The 20225-nt window shown below is 37.3% G+C and overlaps 1 protein-coding gene across 4 annotated transcripts in view; it reads left to right on the top strand.

The window, feature by feature from the left end:
- The window catches only part of LOC119157770 (BTG3 associated nuclear protein), a 152541-nt gene that overhangs the window by 4814 nt on the left and 127502 nt on the right, over positions 1–20225 (top strand). For 3 of the 4 annotated variants that reach the window (XM_037409011.1, XM_037409008.1, XM_037409012.1), the window contains exons 2-4: positions 9965–10109; positions 11463–11557; positions 12861–13060. In XM_037409011.1, coding sequence (XP_037264908.1) covers positions 10040–10109; positions 11463–11557; positions 12861–13060 — 365 coding nt within the window. In that variant the 5' untranslated portion in view covers positions 9965–10039. Of the gene's footprint in view, positions 1–2015; positions 2068–9964; positions 10110–11462; positions 11558–12860; positions 13061–20225 lie in introns of all 4 variants that reach the window. The other variant, XM_037409009.1, reaches the window with a different exon arrangement.

Raw genomic sequence — 20225 nt, 5'->3', positions numbered from 1 at the left:
GTTTTCTGTTTAAACTGAACTGCAGTGTTTGGTTTGTAAAGTGAAGTAATATTTGTTTTGGCAGAGTTCGTAATACAGTGTTCAGGAGTTCAGTAGTTCAGTCCTTCAGACAGAAGTGTTACCCAGGTTGGGTTTTTTTCTATATAGTATGGTTGCTAGCTTATTCTTCACTCTGCCTTTCTTCTAGGTCTGTTTATAAGCCTGGAATAAATGTTGTTGGAGGTTAGAAGGTTTGAAGAATTATGTGCTTTTCTGATAATGTAACTGTTGGCACGTGGTCATTGGTGCCAAAATTGGTACTAAGCGTTCCTGTGGAGTCGGCAAGTGTCATGGCATATTGGTGTGCCTTTTCCCACTGAGGCAGAGCCCAGCCCCACCAAAGCTGCATGATTATGAGGGCTTCCAAAAGAGGGAATCTTCATGGAAAATTTAATCTACTCTAAAATTTGTTCTTTGGTAAACATTTCTTCTTAAATAATTGCATTGAGTTAATGGCCATGCCATTTCAGAGGTCATTTAAAGTAACATCTGTGATACTATACATTATGCTGTTTTCTTGAATAAATATAATTACTTTTTTATGAGGGGAAAAAAATTACAATACTGAAATGATTGGACAACTTAATGAAAAACTGGGCTTTCAGAGGTATAAATTGAAAACTGCTAATTTCCTTTAAATTTTTTTTATTTCCCATCTTTTGATCTTGACTGTATATTTCCAGTCTTGCAAAAGGGAAATCAACTTAATAAAGATTGCATAGATTTTCACAAATATCAAATGGTTGCACGGTAAAATAGAATTAAAGGGTTAAGCAGGAAAGAAACTGATGGGATAGCTGCTTAATATTGAAATAGTTAATGAAGCTACATTAGAGATGCTTGCAAATGCTTTTATCAGGTATAAATTGTTATGTAGGTGGTCAATATTCAGAAGCTGTCATTTGTTCAGCAAGTTTTAGCAAGTGGTTTAATATTAAAAATTTTTTTCACCTCCTTCGCTCTCCTGGTACCATCTGACAGTTTTTTAGAACTCTTATTTTTAGTGCAACCCTTTCGTTATGCTATTTATTTCCCACTTTCCAAAAAGGGTTCAAATATTGAATAAATAGCTGATATCTAGATCTGTTATTCTTCTTGTACATATATTCCTTAAAAAAAATCCTTTTGAGTTGAACTGGTGCTTGTACAGAAAGTATCTCAAAGACTTTCTAACCAACACGCGGTATTGTTACCTAGAAAGCAGCTACAAATGCCTTGTGTACAGTCTTAAAGAACTTTTTGGGTTTTTGGTGTCTACTTCATATGGGAAATTAGAATTAAAATTTTTCAAAATTACATCTGTCTGTATCATTGTGATTTCAAAATGTTTTTAGTACACTTTTTTTCCTCCCTAAAAATGAAGTAATAGAACTCAAATTTGATAAAAATTGCATTCTCCAAAGTCTTCTCTCATTTGCAAGTTGAGGGTGAAAGGTCTGGTGATAAACCTTGTTCCATTCTACACATCTTTGCTGGGAGAAAATGTGTTCCCTTGGTCCTTCATGAAGTGACTGATGTTTCGTGAGCGTAATGCAGATCCCTCTGCTGCAAAGGAGGCTCATCTGAAAAAGACTACGTTCCGATGTCTGTAAAAGATGTTTGCACTGCTTGTACCCTTCCTCCATGTGTTTGATTCCTGGGACTGGAAGAAGACCTCACAGCTTTTCTCAGTCAGCTGCTCAGCTACCTCTGCAGACCTTTTGAATAGCAGCAGCGGAGCTCATTTGCAGCATTACTTTGTCTTCAGCTTGTGAAAATCGGTGTGGTGCAAGAACTTTGGGTGATACCTGCTCTGAGTTGGTACTAAGTTGATTTCATAGCCGGTGATACTTCGGCTACCTGTGTTTTCTGGAATGTTGGCTTTCCAAAGAAAGTTCCCGTCTTCCCCCCATCACCTTGGATCTTAAATCACTTCTCAGGGAAGGTTCTGTGGGATGTTTAAAAATCACTGTTGTTTCCTGTCTGTTTCCCTGCAGGAGGAATAATACCAGCTCTTGAAATAACACCTTTTATTCAGGAACCGGGCAGGTGCTGCACCTTGGTTTTTCTTCTGGGGAGGAAGGGTTTTTTTTTCCTTTTCTTTGCCAAATGGCAAAACTGAATGCTGAGCAGTGTGCACGGTGTTTGCGCCAGTAGCACACATTGTACTAGACCTGTCGTTGCTGAAGTCTGTAGATTACCATGGCTTGTTCGGATTACTGAAGCAGCCTAACATTGTAACGTCCTTGGAGTTTTGTGGTGGAGAATAGGAAACAAAGCACTGAGAATTCAAATATTTAAGCTTGATTGCTTTATAGTCCACTTACATTACAGTATTAAATTTCAAGCAAAGTTTTTCTCTTGCTCATACACTCAGCGTTCTGGTAAGAGCTTTCTGCTTGTGGACAACATGACTATGAATCGGGGTGTAGCTCTAGTTTTGTTCCATTATTTTTCTTATTTGTTTGTTTCAACTAGAAATAGCATGAGTGTAGTTTTTGCTTTTGATTTTACATTTTAAGCAGGAATGTCAGTTTGCTAGGTAGATATGAAAGTACACCAGAGTAGGAAATTCACAGGACCAAACGTACTCTCAGGATAGTTGTTCCTGGTGTAGAAAGGCCCAAGGGTACAACCACCTCTGTGTAAAGCCATGGGCACGGTGGGTTAGGTGTGACGTTTTAAGGTCTGCTTTGAATCTGATATTGTGGAGCTGCCTTCGTTAATTGCAGTATGCTTTGCAAGCATTCAAGTCATGCTGATACTCTCAACAAAAAGACATCCTTTCCCAACATCAGCAGGATGTTTTGGAGTTTATTGAGGCACAAAAGGAAAATAGTTTTAGCACTGTGATAGTTTTTGTAAATGCCTTAGATCTGCCTCAGATAATTCTGATTGTGTTAGGCAGTGGTTTGAAATCCTTGAAGTCGACATGAAATACCACAAAAATAGATTAAGAGGTTAAAAAAAAAAAAAAAAGAGTAGTAAATTCTAACTTCAAATGAAGGTACAGTTACCCAAAGTTCAGAGGACATCTAGACTACCTATCTAAAAAAAAATAATTCTAGTCAGGGGTAGAAGTTCCTTGAGGCTGGGAGACACTTTTATGTAAAATAATGTGAAGCTAATTCTGGAAGTTTGTTCTTTGAATTTAAGTACTTGCAGGGTTTTTTTTGAGCTGTTACCAATAAAGATTCTCCATCTAGTGGATGAAGACAATAAAACAACATGACTACATCTGGTTCTGCATACTGCATTTGCTGTCTGGGCAGTGCTTGTTTCGTGTTTGCTGGTTTTCAGCCATACAAACTGTGCCTAGCATTAATGAATGTGTCCTGAATAATTATACCATGAAATATACCAGAAAACCGACCTCTGCTTTAAGGCACTAAATCTGCGAACGCTTATATATACCCAGTTCATATGGGTAGTTTCATTAAGTTCAATGGGATTATATGTCTGTAAAATTAAATTCAGACTTTTCTGCAGGTCTAAGCACCTGAAAGTGTAGTTGTAATAGGTGTTAGCACATCCTTCCTAGCTTGCTTGGGAGTTGTTGCATCAAGGATGTGGCAGTGTGGGTGTTGGCACATGGCGGCAGAAAGTGTTTATACAGGGTTCACAGAGCGAGTTTGTGCTTAAGTTGGTGTGTGTGGCCACACGCTCAGCGCTGTCATTCCGTGTGCCAGAACGTGTGAAGCTGGTGTGAGCACACTGGAAAGCAGGACAGTGGTATTTCTGTTTCAGTTTGTTGTACGTTGTGTTAGGATTGTGGCCAATGGCACAGAAAAGTTAGAAAAAGACATCCAGGCAAAACAATGGCTTGTACCAGGTGGAATGAAGAAAAAAAGAAAAGGGGGGAGGAAATACTTTTAGAAGCAAAACAATAATAATAACAATGTGAGCTTTCATAGCAGTATTTGAGAATTTCTGCCTCTCTGCAAGATCTTGTACTCCAAAGAAATTCCAAGTTCGTTTATTCTTGGAGCAGCTGTTACCTTTTTTCTGTTGCTGTCTGTATTTTAAGAACTTGTACCGGAGTCCATCAGCATAGCATCTCTGTGAGTGATATTTATTGTATGTATCTATCTCCAGAACGTTATGGCTGATGTCTGTGCTCCCACAGATAAAGAATGTTTCTGTCATGTTTTGGGAGGATAGACTTTTTTTTTTTTCCTGATCTTTGGCTGAACCAAAGATGCCTGTGTATTATTACACTAATTTTTAAAATTGTTAAACTGAAATGCTTATGTAGTTTTACTATGAAGTTTATTTAAAACACAAATGTTTTTACTTGCCTTTTAAGGTGGATTGAGAGTAAGGATGACAGCTAAACAGATGCAAAGAAAGATTAGAATATTCTCCTTTTGTTTTTAGTACTATTAAAGTGTAAATTCTGATCTCTTCCTCCCCTCGGTTCCTCCCCTTGAAAATGGTTTTCAACTTCATATACTCATAGACTGCAGCTCCAGAGAGTTGGAGCGTAAGGGAGGCTGGTAGCTCTTGTATTTACAGTGCATTTAAGCCTACATGCTATTAAATTGTTGCTTTTGATTATGTTACTCCTCACTTGTTACACTGTGTTAACATTTGCACAGATGTGGTTGGTTGGGGAATTATTAATTAGTGTAGGAAGGCTCTGCTCCAGCTGCCAACTGAAGTGACTTTATCTTAGAGAGAAAGCCAGACTTTGGGATTACAAAAATGTTGCAAGTCACAGAGCAAGACTAAAAGGGCATTGTCAGGTTCTGAACCTTGTAATACCCATTAATAACTTCATGTATTGAATTACATGAGCGTTTCCCAGTTTGTTCCATGGGACCACGCAGAGATCTTTCCTGGGAAGACACAGCAGACTTGTTGATGCAGATCCGTTGCCAGGTCAGCCAGGGCTGTAACCTGAGTGTGCAGGTTATTCTTTTAAGATTATGCTGTGAAAAATTTTGTTTTGTACTTGGAGTGCCTTTTTGCTGGTTTTGTGTAATTTGCTTCCCGAGTGGATTTAACTGAGCTGCACAAAGGCATTCTTGGTGTGGATTATTCTTTGCACAGAGACTGAAAGCTCAGTACTCCTTCTGAGCTCGTTCCCTGAAGGGACAGGAACTCTGGGAAGTTGAACTGACTTAACTAAAGCGGTAAAGTTAATGAGTGTTACACCCTCTGTGGATCTTTGCTTTTGGAGGGTGCGTGGTCTATGTACTGTAATCCCTTTACAGCATAAGGTCATTTTACTTCTGCACAAAGTTGTCCTCATAGAGGATTAATGCCCTTGCATGCATCAAATACGTTCTTATCATTAGGCTTGCCCTTGCAGCCTAGCTGGTTTGCTGTTTTGGAAGACTTTTTTTAAAGTGTTGGCAAATTGTAGCTCTTTGCAAGACAAGGACGTTTGTTTGTCCCAGTCATGGTAGATATTAGGCTCAGAAAAATGGGCTGATTGGCTAACAGTGGTTGTATAGAGGAGAATATATATTTGTAACAGAAACTGCATATTTGAAAATTGGCCTTAATTGATTCAAAGGAAGAATGAAGAGGAAAAACATTTCATAGACTCATAGAATGGTTTGGGTTGGAAGGGACCTTAAAGATTTGGGGCTTTTGGGTTGGGCAAAGTAAAATGGCATTCTTCAGCTTTTTTCACACAATTGGAACTAAATTTTTGTCATAGTGCAAGCTGAAGTTTACGAGAGGTTTTTTTCCTTCATCAGTGTATAGCACTGAGAAATAGTGATTAGCTGCCCAAGTAAGAGAAGTTCACTTAAACACCCTAAGTAGACTAGAGCTCTGGGAAAAAAATTTTTCAAAATATATTGTTTGCCCTCCCTAATTAGTATGAGAGAGAAGAATTTTTGTGCATGTTTTTATATGTTAACAAGGCATTGGATGTTTTTGATTATACACTTTGGAATGATGCCCTGTGACTTTGTGAAGCCATCAGATATTTCAGTAAATAGGTTTGTTTACAAGGGACTGCTCAGAAGAATTATTCTGAATTAATGTTTTAAAATAGATTAATTAATTGCATTAAACATGTGTGTGGAAAAGCTAATCTAGAGTTCAGGTGAATTTAATTTAGTTGCTTACAAATACTAATTTCCTAAGTTAAACAAAGGCTACTTTGATTCTGTGGTAAGTGTATCAATTCTGAGTAAGAGTATTGGCAGAGACATTTAGTGCACTTTATCTAATCTGCTTTGAATTTACACATTTAGCTGTCTCTGATCCCTTTTTCTGAGTGTTCCAGTACCAGAGCCACCTCCTTGCAAGTGGCTATAGGGATGCTGTAGGCACTTTGCTCCCCTTTTTGGCTTTGATTCTGAACATGAAATGCCAAGAACAGGGAGGAGTGTTTGTATTCGCATTCAACTCAATACATAAACAGGGAAATTGATATTTTTAAAATTTTGATGAGTGATGAAATAGGCTATATATTTTTAGAAGATTTAGTTCTGTTTCTCCATATTGATGCTTGTTGTGTCTTGAAATCTTAGGGCTGTTTTCTCAAATTTTGAAAAAAGATGTTACCTTTGGGAGGTAATAAGGGGCTAATGCAGTATGTTTGCTATGTGTGATTATTTCCATTATTCACTGTGATTAAAGCATGAGACAATTTTTAGTTTGTGCTGCTTTATACAACAGGAGTGGGCTTCTGGTGGCTTTATTAGGCCAGGTTTACCACAGTAGTGCCTGGGCTGGGGAAAGGGTGGACAGTAAAAGAGCTGATCCGTCAGCTACGTGCTGCAAGAGGTCTGAAGGGTTTAGAAGCATCTGAGGTAACTGAGAACCGAAGGCACCCGGGGCTGAAGCGGTAATGGAGGTGGGAGGAAATCACATCACTCTGATACACACCATAAGCTGTTTTTCAGTTTTGGCGTTGGGTAGGACTTGAAGCAGTCTCTTCCAACCCCCCAAAAAAGCCCTCCAGGAGAAGTGATGAGTGCGGTGTAGATCCACCTAAAAGCTCAGCTGGAGTCAGTTTGAGTTTGGCTGGCCAAGGCCTCCTGTAGTGTATGTGTTAATGAGATATTTTCCATTGTCTGGTTATCAGCTGTCTTCCCATACCCCTCCCTCAGATAATAGCAAATTGGCTATAAAATACTGCTCTGTTGATCCAACTTCCATATGCTGCTTGGGGGAGAAGTGGGCATATCTCGTGTCCCTGTTGTAGTTTATCCTCAGCTTCCTGGCTTTCTGTTAGTATTTCTTTCTTATACCTAAATGTTTTGTTCCAGGTAATATTTCAGCATCGGAGGCTTAATGCCAGTGTACATATACGTAATTTAGATTTAATGAGGACTAGGGTTTCAGCCAGAAGAAAGAAAGGGAAAAAAAAAAGAAAACAAAAGATGCTTGGGAACATATAGCAAACTTCAGGCAAAGTAGTGTTTTACAGGAGGAAATGGTGGTAAATACTTCACTGAGTAGAGTATGTGGTAACTGTATTGGCAAAGTGATTCTGAATTTGTTTACTGAGGCTTTTTAAAGCTGATAAACTAATCTAATGCTGTTAATTTTTATCGGGCTTTTAGTCTTGGTTCTGAAAGGAAAGTTAGACCACTGCTAAAATTTTCTATTTTAAGTTGAAATTCTGAATGTGGAAGATGGCCATGTTATTAGAGTTGTTGGTTGCAGTACCCAGTGGGCGTTGGTTTCCTAATCCACATGTCTAGTGTTAATAACAAATTTGTTTGTTTTCCCCTTATGTTTTGATACAGGAGCTCGCTGTGTCTGGTGACAGCAGAAGTATATTTTGTTCTGCCTGTTGAGAAGGCAAAAATGTGTTCCATCAGGATATTGGCTAATTGCCTATAAGCTGTGTCTTAACACTGAAATTGTAATAAAATTTGTTTAAATGGAAATAAATACTAATGTTATGAAGATACATTGCTGTGTATGTGTAGTAGCTGTTCTACCGGTCATATTTTGGTTGTTATGCCTGTGTTTTAAGGCTCCGTGACAGAATATTCCGGTGGTAGTTTTCTGATGTGAGATTGAATACTTTCAGACTATGACCCATGAGAGCTGGAGAGCAGATGTCAGAAATGTGAAATTATTTTTTGTTTGTGTTGAAGAAAGGTTGAATTTCAGTGATTTTTTCTATAATGAATTTTGGAAGGCTAAATATGTGCATCACATGAAGTATTAAAGTGGATTTAAACAAAAGCATTGCAAATCCTTTGGAATGTTTTATAAAATATTGATGTATTTGTAGCTATAACTGGTTTAAATGCAACGTGAAGTATCAGGGAAATCTTGATTTGTGTAAATAGACAGTTTTAAAAGTTGGGTTTTGTTCTAGTTTGTCCTTTTTTAGTGTTTGGAGTGGTGGATGTCTTCCTTCAAGTTAAGGGCAGGGTTCTTAATATTACTAGCAGTATGTAACATTATGAAACAGTAACTGTAGCACAGCTGTTTTATTATGTTAAGCCTGGCTGGTTACCAGGATTTCTCAGAAATGGCAAATACAATTTGCCAAAATGGCATCCATATGCACTAATGTATTGCCAGTTTTTTTGGGCGCGCTGCCACAGTCTGTGCTGTCCCAACAGTTTTTCACCATGATCAGAATTTCAAATGACTCAGTATTGGCAGTGCTGGTATTTTGAGTAAACAATTCTGATGTGTGGGGAGTCCTCCTCCTGAGATGGGCTTTCGCAGTGTGCAGCGGTTGCTCGGGCCAGTCTCAAAATTCTTCTGTAGGTTGTGTTGCTCTCTTCAAAAATCTGTACTCCACCTGTCTGGCTTCACGGCTTTCTTGCACTCGAGTGCAAGAGGGAAAGAAGAAAACAGGAAAATCTGTATGCATAGTTGGATTTGATTCATTGTCAGCATTAAGGGATGAATTACCATTTCCATTGGTAAACCTCAAATTATCTCCGTAGTGTTTTTTGCTTCAGGTTAAAAAGGAAAAAAATGGGCCGATCCCTCAGTATTCAGTGTCTATCCCTTTGTAAACTGTGGGAAAGCACAGATATGAATGGTTCCAGTGATTTTAATTCAATTTTACAGGCTGAAGATTTCTCTTAAAACACTAATAAATAACCTTGACAGAGAATTCCAAGGGAGCAGGGCTGAGAAATATTTTGGCTTTAAAATCAGGACCATATTCTGAAAATGGTTTAATTAGAGCTGAGCTGTAGAAAAACCAGGCAAGTTCAATAGCCAGGTAACAAAAAGTCAAGTTTTACTCTAAGTCTAGTTACAGTTGTCTGCAAGGAAGTTCCCTGTCCTCACTGAAAGTTTATGAAGATTTTAGAGGCCTGTTAAGATTCATACATGTAAGGATCCTGTGTGGACGTAGGTCTGTACAGAATGCAGTAATTGCAAATCTAACATAGCTTGGGAACTTCATATGCTTTTGCAATCTCAAGACTATATTTTTACCAGCCAGTTCTAAATCCAGTTCTTTTTTGTTAATGTTTTCTTCAAAATGTTTACCTTCAGATGAAAGGCTGTTAGAACCTTTAGGTCTGCACTAAAGTCTGATCACTTCCAAGACTGAAGTAATAGTTTGTAAATTAAACCCCTGCAGTTTAGCAATGGTCTCGTATGCTCTTAAAACTTCTAAAAAAAAAATATCGATTTTAAAGAAAAAAATTTATTTTGTATTTCGTACTGATGAGCTGTCAGATCTCTGAAGCTAAACGTTCTCTTGATCCTTTTGGAAAATGCAGAAAGGTGGATCAGCAAGGAAAGCTTGAGGTCCTGTCTCAGTCCTAGCGTAGAAAGATTTACTCATAGAGGTGATGCAGGTAGTTCTGTCCTTTGCTCTTTGATGAGGCTAGTGAATAAAGTAGCAGTTGATACCACTGAATGATCACTTTGTAGTTTGGTTGCTCCTGTTGGGAACTGCATCTGCTTTTATAGAGGAAGAATGAAGAAATCAAGGCAATACTGACATATCAAGTATGTCTGTATTAACACTCTTCTTGCTGCTGTTTTTCAGGATTGCATGACTTGTAAAATTCCTTACTTGTGGACCTGCAGTGGTGTTTGACTGGATATTGCTGCCTGGTCCTGAATGATGTCAGAACAGGATTTGGCAGATGTTGTTCAGATTGCTGTTGAAGACTTGACTCCAGATAACCCAGGTACAGTAGAGATTGTAGTGATGGCATGAGAAAGATCATTTATAATATTGCCAGTTAACAAGGTGGAAATCACTGTTGAGCTTTCCTTAAAAAATATAAAGCAGTGCTGCAGATTTTTTGAGGTGCTTCTTAAGACTACATACAGGGTTTTCAATAGCTTAACTTGTATAACTTCAATACCTTTTAGATCAGTGGGGTGTTTTATTTATTATTTTATTTTACTTTACTTTTAAAGGCTTTGTTGCCTGGGGCTTTTTTTGAGCAGGGATAGACTAGTCCCGAAAACTTTGAAAGAAATACGGCCTCCTGCAATCTTTTCTCCAGACCAAACACATGTTTTAGGCTTTCCTTCAAGTGAAAACTATCACCCATCTATTATGAATGGATATTCGCTTGTAAAATAGTTACTCTCATACATTATTAACATTCTTTGTACATACAGCAATTACAATAAAATTGAAAAACAATTCTGAAAGTAAATATTGTGACACCTCTTGCTTAGAACTTGACCTACTAAGTGAAAGCCTGTTGCGATCGGCTGTAGACGTTGATCTTATGCTGCCATTACACGTAAGTGACTGCAAGAACAGTAACTACAGTTACGGAAAATAGAAAGACATATCAAAAAAACTATGATGCAAAATGGAAAAGTTGCTTCAGAAATGTTCCCAAAGAGCTGGAGGAGAAGCGAGGACCTGCCTGTCCTAGTAGCTTGGTGTTCAAGATTGTCAGCTGTGGTATGGTCAACCTTAAACAAGTCTTCCTTTGCTCAGTTGTGTAAAGGAACTTGAACCTGGTCCAAGGTGATGCTCTGACCGGGAAGCTGTTCAGGGCTCTACCTCTGGATTTTTATCAGCCAGGTCTTCTAGTTCTAAATTCCAATTCTAAATTCTTTTTTGTTAATGTTTTCTTCAAAATGTTTATCTTTAGATGAAAGGCTGTTAGAACCTATAGGCCTGCATATGTAAGTATCTATTTTGGAACTTACTAATTCTTTTTATTGTTTTATGTAAACATGAGGGTTGAGAAACCTGTAGTGTCTGTCAAAGCAGAACAGCCAATGTGGCAACTCTGCTACGTCGTGGTAAGTTCCTTATAAAAAATAACCAAGGTAACGCTTCAGAGTTAAATCTTCAGTGCATTTGAAACAGTTCTAGGTTTGGATAAATGTTTTTTTGAGAAGCAGTAAACCATTGCCATATGTTCAAGAGAAAACCCAAGTGTAAAAGAATACATACGGTATGTTAATTAAATGCCTTTTACATTTGTTTGTTTTATCCATTTAATGTATCTTCCATTTGAGCCTTGTCCTCTTGTGTTATAAACTATGGCAATGTTTATTTTTCTTTGCAGTTGTGTTGGAGAATCATGAAGTAACAGATGATGATGTAGAGCCTGCTCTGAAACGTCAGCGTATAGAAATTAACTGCCAAGATCCCTCTATTAAGGTTATGATAATGCCTTTTTCTCTTTTTATCTGTAACACCAATGAAGTTAGCTTTCTTAGTGAAATACATTAAAAGAGAAGAATGTAAAACAAACTGTTTATATGTAATGCTGGAATTATTCATAGCCTTCTTGTAAATGTTTCTTCATTTTTGTGCATAGTGATTGCCTAATTTTTCAATGTAAAATCAGTGACAAAAAAATTATATGCAGTATAAAACGTCATCAGAATTAGTTCCAGTGACTCAAACATCACTATTGGTACATTTTTTGAAAAGTGAATAAAGTTGGCCTACAAGAGAAACTTGAGCATGTGATTATATTAGAATTTTTAGATTCTTTCAGCATATTTGAAATTATTATTTTAAAACAACATTCTCCTAATAGTTAAACCATATTTGGTTCAGGCTCAGTAGCTCAGGCTTTTCTGTACTTGCAGAACTTCCCCTGCTGTTCTTACCAGTGTGCTTTAGGTGGTGTGTTTTTTTTTTCTCTTGGAGCATAAGTATATGGGTAGTATTTTATTGCCACACACGTTACGTAGTGTCTAATTCTATATTTTTGAAATGGCCATAGAAACTGTAGTTCTGTACTGAAAGAGCAGCAGGGGAGCAGCGCTGTAAACCAGCTTGATGAGGTGTGTGGCTTGTGATGGAGGGCCACAAGATGGCACAGTTGCTGTTTGCAAAGGACAAAGCAACATTACCCTTTAATGGCCTATTTTTCCCAAGAGAAACCAAGTAGAATATGCTTTCTTTTGAATGAAATTGCTTAGGAAAACAGATTTTATTTATTTGCTTTTCTTGATTCGCTGCTCAGGGGAAAATGTAAGTGAGTGGCATTAATTGTCTCTGAGGTTATTTGTGTTGATATAATTTCCACTGTAATCATCTGAATTTATTTGTTTGGGCAGGAAAAAAACCCTTATTTAACTTTATCCAGGAGGATGTGTTCATAGATTTATAATCCTTTTGTTTTTATGTGTATCAAATGAAAAGCTTTGGCATGTCATTTTAAATGATTTTGTGGTGTATGAAATCATACTAACAAAGTGCTTAGGTGAAAATGTGTTTGGCTCAGATGCTTTTGGCTTCTAAATAAAGATCTGGAAGAATCTGAGAATGCTAAAATGCTCCTGGATGTCATCAGTTTTGTACGTGGCTGAATTTTGTCACTAGGCACACGGTTAGTTCCTTTAGAATTGTTTTCCAGTCACATTTATCTGGAGCTTCCTTACGTGTATGTTGCTGAAGATAAATGTCTAAGTCTTTAAAATCGGTTTCTTTTGCATTCTCCCCTTTCTAGTCATTCCTGTATTCCATTAATCAGACAATATGCCTGCGGTTGGATAGCATTGAGGCAAAGTTGCTGGCACTAGAGGCTACCTGTAAATCATTGGAAGAGAAGTTGGATCTTGTCATGAACAAACAGCATAGCCCCATCCAAGTCCCCATGGTGGCAGGTTCTCCTCTTGGCGCTACACAGACGTGCAATAAAGTACGATGGTAAGAAAAGAACAGATTACTCGTCAATGTGCTTTTTAAAACAAAGTAGATCCATTTCTTTGGCATCAAGCTCTCCAGCTTTCTGTATAGCTGTCAAGAGCTTGGCATGCTGTTTATGAATGTAGAGTTAATTTATCTTGAAGGTAATTTTTGTACCAGTTTCATGATGTTACTTAGAATGAGACACTGGTCCATGGACAGTTTGCAACTATTTCCACATTTCATTTTGACTTAAACCGGACTGATTCATCCATCCTCTGGAAAAGTCTCATCAGCTATTTTAGACAGGTTTTTTAGACTTGCCTGGCTTTTATTCATGTGCCTGTTTTGAGTTAATGAGTTCATAATCATTCTAATTGCTTCTCATTTTTCTTTTATTCACCAGAAATACAATGGTATTTGTTTTATGTGCTTGTTTTCTAAAGACTCTTGCTAGAATAATATCTGTGCTTATTTTGGGGTTAGGAGCCAGAGGTGGAAAATCTGTTAAATGAATCTAATCCACTTTGATGAAAGAGCAAGTTTTACCTGCAGTACCTTTTATGTGTGAGTTGCCTAATATGGTTTAAAATATCTAAATCTTGACGTGCATGTCATTTTACCCTGGACATGAAGCCAGCCAGAGAAGTATGCTTATCAAGAGACTCTTCTAACAACTTTTTCCTCCTCATTCATATTTTTATAGCTAAAAAACCCTTAATGCTTCTCTACATAATTACGCTTTATTCTCCATTACAAAGGTGTATAGACAACTTCCACATGCCATAGCATTCTAGTCAAACTTTGCTAACTTAACTAATATTTTGCCAGTCTTTCATCACTCCCCCTGAATTTTGTCAATATCTGAAAATTATTTTGAGTATATCTTTTGGTGTGTTATACTCAGTGCAGTGTTTCAGTTGCACTATAGAGGTCTACAGAAAAAAATCAGTACCTTGCTTTATGTTGTGGGTCTTATCCATGTGAGGTAAGGAAGAAAAAAACCCCAGCCCTCCATAAACATTACCCTTTTTCTGCTGGGTCACTACTTGGTCCCTGCTTTATTTTTCTTTCTTTTCTTTCAGTATTGCTATTTTTATAACAGGTATTTTACGTTAAAAACTTTATCTCAAGGTTGTAATGGCATTTCATTATGGTATCTTTCAGTTCATGCATTTACAAAACAGGATGGAGCATAACCTTACTGCGAAAAGGGTTCAGAGTTTGAGATTTTTGTGTAAGAGGAATAAACTCTGCTCACATAGCTGTACCTGTTGCATAATGCAGACTGTTACTTCACAAATGTTCATGGAGTATGATCACTTCTGATGAATGTAGTCTAACCTTTCTAAAAGATACCTTACTTGTGTTTAAAAATCTAAAATTATACAGAACCCAATTTGTTTTTTTATCAGTTTTAAAAGTTCAAATGTCCTGTTTATGTTCAGTGTAAATTTGGGTACTTTCTGCTCCTTTTGTTGTTACAAGTCACCTGTCCAGTTAGGAACAGTTGATGTACTCAAACTTTTCCAAAACAGTATTCATGTTTAGATGTCCAAATACAATATTTGGGCCCCAGTTCAGAATTCCCTTAGTGGTCTTTGTTCTTGTGCCTGTGATGAGCATTGTGACCGTTGGACAACCTCCTTTTCCCTTTTTCCAGTTAATTTTTCTTTAAAATAGGTGCTGTGTCTACATTTACCTATGCTGTTGAAGGCTTCCCAGTCATGCACTGTAAAGGTCAATTATGGATAAATTCTATATCAAAATAAATAAAGTACAGGGAATAACTGTTTGGATCATAGAGCAAGTAACAAGAACATTATACCAATGTTTTCACTTAATACCCGTTATCAACAATTACTTCTCAAGGAAGCTTCTTTAAATCTGTTGTTAATTTTTCTGTCGTTGTATTAGCGATCTTCAAGTTCTTGTGCATAAGCTGAACTTCTTACTGTGGTTTGCACACAAAAGGCTTCAAAAACACTTCCAGAAATATATGGCCCCTTTAGGAATCTATTAGTTCATGATCAGTGAGTGCTTTTCTGTGTAAATTGTACTATTTTGAGTTTCTTAGGGGATTTGTCAGACCTGAGGTGTGGGATTTTTTTGTTTGTTTTTTTTTAATTTCTGTAGCCATCAGTAATCTGTCCTGTGTGTTAATGGTGAGTTTGGTGTTTAATCTTTTGGTTTGGGTGTATGAATTTATGATGATGGCTTCTCAAACAGTCTGAACATAATTTAGATATCAGTCTGGAAGACTGTAAGATCCTCTGCCCCGAATACTTGTTAACGTTAGTATGAAGTTGCACATTATCGAATGCATCTTGCCAATAACACACTGAGGACTTTTTGTTCCTGTAGCAGTCTGTGGCCTATATGGCTCAAAAGAAAACAGTTCGGGGTGTATGTGTTTAACTTGGCGTTAGTAGCGGGTCAGTTTCACAGAGCTAGAATGTTTCATTGAATTCCCTGTTTCATTCATAAAAACCTTCAAGGCTTGTTGATTATTTCCAATTAAAGCCTGCAGGGACTGTTCTGTTGTATCAACTCTGTATAGTTCCCTGTTCCCCTTACCTTACAGATGGCAATGGAGAGCTGCCAACAAGAGTTAGTATTTTGGACAGTGATTTTCAGATTCTACATCTGAATGATATTCTTTAACTTCTTTCTCCTCTTTCTACTGCTACAGTAATATACCAGGTTTGCCACTATTGAAAATGTAGTTAGCAAAAGCGTGTCAACCAGATGGTGCTGTGCTGCCAGTAAAGCAGACTCTTTTTTTTTTCTTTTTTTTTCTTGATAAATACCTGTGTGGTCTTTTCTCTTCCACTCTATAGTGAATTTTGTTTATGGTGTTTCTGGCAATTTAGTTACGTGCATTAAGTTGTTGCAAATTTTACTTAATCAAAATCTGTTTTACAGCAGTGCACACAGTAAAGCGTATGAACCATGCGTTATAAAAACAGTTTGATTGCTTTGTGGTATCTGTGCTTTTAAAATTAATTTCCTAAAACTTGTCATTTGAAATATGCTTAAGTCATTGTGTGATGAAAACAAGGATGACTTGAACAGAGGAACTTTCTTCTGTGTCATCTTGGGTGGAACTGTGTAGTTGCAGTGTGCCAAGTGAATTCACAGCTACGCACTATGGCCTGCCTTGACTATGATGTGCTGTGTACAGCACTGTACACTGACTGCTTATGAGATGGAGCAATAAAGTATAATCTGTCCATGTAGCTGCATTAGGGCGGCAGGTGCCTTGCTTTGTAATGGCTGTCAGATTTATGTTCAGTGATCAGTTGTCTTTTCTAGCAAACTTAATGTTGATTTTTTGGGATAACTTATGCCTTTTTTGTGTGCCAAACTGATGTTTCTGTGTCTTAAAAATTCTTATTAGGGAAATGAAGCAGAAGTTTTTATCAAGAACCACCCGGTGTTATTAGGTCCGAGGACAGAAATGCAGCTTTCTGTCTCTTTATTAAACACATGAGGAATTACATGCGTGGAAATCTTCCAGCATCCTTTCCTAGATATGTGATTTCTGAAGGCTTGCTGATGTTTCTTGAAAAGCGATGAAATACTGAATTCAGAAGTTACAGTACTGTTTGTTGCTCTTGATATTTTGTATAAGTACGTCTTCATGAAAGCTGGGTTTTCTCAGTTCTTTTGTTCATATTGTTTACTCTTACCCCCCTGTTCATTATATACTAGTTAACTGCAGTACAGATGAAGAAAATAAAGGTTATGTGGTGCTGTATAATGAAAAATTTGTAGGAACAGCTGAGATAGAGAGGAACAATAGGCTAACTTTTAGATCTCCAAGTAAGAAGTTAAGCTACAGCAAAAATTAACAGGAGAACATTTCCTTTGAAAGTAAGTAATTCTGAATTTGCGAGATGTAAACTGTTCCGGGGGAAACAGCAATAGGCCATAAACAATACAGAAAGACTTGTAGCTGTGGTATTTCAATGAATTACCACATGAAAAACAGAACTAAACAAGCATGGTTTCATATAGGATTTTGTCCTACGTCTTCTACCTTTTCACTGGAGAAGCCTCACATTCCATGCGGTCCATGATGCCTCCTGCTGTGGAATTTTGAAATCTCCCGTGATAGTAGCATATGTGACTGTTGGAGCTAGCTGCCGTGGGGTAAGGGATGAGACCTTTCTGACTTTCCTGTTAGTGGGGTGTAGCCTTTGGGCTTGTCCTTACCCCAGCCTCAGATTTTAACAGGTGTTAATATCTCTGACCTCTTTCTTTTAGTCAGATTTGGACGTAAGAATGCAAAGTATTAGTTGGGATTGGAGAAACAGCATGATGTTAAATCTCATTTTCTTTGAGGGGGGGGGGGAAATAAGAGTTTTAGAAATTATTTTCTCAATCTTTAGTGGCTGCTGCTTAAAAATATGTAGTTGTCAGGATTGCCTACAAAGGCATAATGTTAATAGAAATTTTTAAATTTCTTTATTGGAAGAAGGACTGTCAGAAGGTTTCAGAACTAGTAGAATGGATGGCAAAAATCCTTAGATTGCACAGAGTTATGTTGAACTATATGGAGCTCGAAAAGAGCCAAGAACAGTAGCAAAATAAGGTAATAAATTAGTGATGGGAGTATGTGTATTGTCCCTGTGTTCTGAGCTTTGTCCAGCTTTGTGCAGCATTAGTACAGCCCTGCTTTTCCATCCAGGAAGTGATTGACTCTCTTCCTCTGTCTGCAACATTTCCTGGCAGTATGGCTATTAAAAGCCTCTAACCTCTTTTCTTTATGAGGTACCATGCTGGTCAAAAATTCCAGTAGCTGCTGAAAGTTTCTTGGATATGAGAACTGCTGCAATGCCTGATGGCCTGTCAGAATGGCAGCCTCAAATGATAAGTCTGAAATTTAGCATGTGCCCAGGTCTTGAGATTTATAAATTGATGAACACACAGTGTGACAGTGCAACTGAAATCTTTTATCCATGTTCTGAAGTAAATATTTCATCCGAAAGATTTCAGTCCAGAAACAGTGTTATTTTTGTCAACGTCTTTCCATTCATCATTTTTGTGAGTGGGTAAGCCCTAGTGTAAATGGTTAAGGTTGGTTGCTTCAGATAACATAGGAATTTGTTTTGGTTTTGCAGAACCCTCCATCATTTGTTTTTACGGCTATTTTGTGCAAATACTACTTTGTACAATGCTGGTCTGTTACTTTGGAAATTCATGTTGGGTAAATAAATGTAATTGAGAGCAGTTTTAAAAAGTGTATTCATTTTGGAGAGGATTTAAATGTAAATTTTTTGTTTTCTTCATACTTAATTATAGAAGTGCTTCTGATGAAATGCGGAGTATTCCATAGGTAAATGGAATTTTTCTTTTGTTCAGGCATTCTCCTTGAGCCTTTGTTATGATGAAATGGAAACCACATACATCTGATTCTTTACCATATGCATTTGTGGCTAACTGATTAAGGATACTGATCCCTGAGAATTGCATGTATTTTTATTTTTAATGGGAGCTGGAGAGTTAAATGGAATTGCAGTTTAATGCAGTCCGTTAATGTGCAAACACGTATCCTTGAACAAGACTTGTTAGTGGGCTGGACATAAGCTTATTAAATTGGAGGTGCTTCAGACTGTCTTGTCTGCAGCTAATTGGGGTGTTGGCAGGTTCAATCAGCTAGTTTTAGAAAACAGCATTTTTCTTTTTCTTTTTTTTTTTTTTTTTTTTTTTGTCTTAAGATACAAAGCAAGTTTTTACATGCAAAAGAGAAGGCTTGATGCAGTTGTGTACCAGATGGGGTGTATGAACTTGCTTTATTTTTGTAGGTGTAGATCATTAATATGTTTTACCATTAAGTTTAATCAACAGGGTGTAATAGGTTTTGAAGAACAGGATTTGTCCATCCACTTTGTTTGCAGCGTGCCAGTTGGCAAGCCTTTTGGCTCTGGATTTCCCAAGTTCCAGATCTCTGTTTCTGGTGTGTGATAGTTTCGTTGTTTACAAGTGGTTTTTGTAGTCAAATAATGCAAAATTGAAAACTGGGATGATTTTAAGTGAAGTTGTAAAGCAGTTGTAAAGGATTTGGGGAGGAAAGAACTGTAGGATGACTGTTCCTCTAGATCTAGCAAAACTACTGTTGCTCCTGCATAAAGCCTTTAGGAAAACAAACAAACCAACCTAAAGAAATATAATCAAGGTATTGTTACAAAACCCCAAATTGCTAGAATTTATTTTTTAAATATTTTTTTCCTGTGAGTTACCTCTTGACCAACCTAAATTCATGTTAGCAGGTACTGAATAGCTTTTTCATTTTTGTTGTACTTCTATCATAAGGATTTTTATAGTTTATAATAAATAATCCGACTATGCTAATCTAGGCTTTTAGAAAGAATAGTAACTCTTCAGTCCTTATCGCTAAGTAGTGGCTGTTGAGTCTCTGGTGTATATAGTTAACCTCTTTCCCACATCTGCTGTGGTTGATACTATAACTCATTAGGTGATGTAAACCACCATCAAAGATTAATTTATGGCTGGGGTTTTTTTTTGGGTTTTTTTGTTGGTTTTTTTTTTTTTAAAATTCAGTGATAAATAAATTAACACCGTAAACCTTTGGAATTGCTACTGTCTTTAATAGAAGTTAAGCGCTAACTGTCTCTTCCTGGAAATACACCCTCTTCAGATCTGAATACTCTCAATTTCCAGGAAGATTTTTATTTTTTAAGTAGCCAGTTTGAAACAAAGCATGTATTGAGGAATATAGTGTCCTGAAAGATGTATGGTATATGGTTTATTTTCAAGTTACAGGTACATTACTCTGCCTGCTGTGAACCTGATCTCATGCACTGAACTTTAGATCTGAAAAAATATTTCTCTAGAAGCCAATTCAGTCCTCGAGACAACTCAGCAGGCAGTTCAGTAGAAGATGTAAAATTAAGCCACTATTTTGGGGGTGAGAGGGAGTGGAGTGTTACAGATGATGTCTTGAAAATACAGTCAGCGATTTGGGGTGTTCGAATGTATTACAGAGGTTTTATTTGGAGAAGCTTTGGAGCTCATCAGGTTTTCAGAAATCCTTGTCACTTTCTATGAGCAAGCCAGATTTATTTATCCTTTATCTCATGTTAGAGCCCCTTTCTGGGGCCTCATCCAGCAGCGCCTTTAGTGCAGACCTTTAAGTCTGGGAGTGGCCGACAAAAACACA

This window comes from Falco rusticolus, chromosome 15 (genome assembly GCF_015220075.1).
Source record: "Falco rusticolus isolate bFalRus1 chromosome 15, bFalRus1.pri, whole genome shotgun sequence".
Taxonomy (NCBI): Eukaryota; Metazoa; Chordata; class Aves; order Falconiformes; family Falconidae; genus Falco; species Falco rusticolus.
This window is presented reverse-complemented; position numbering and strand designations above follow the sequence as displayed.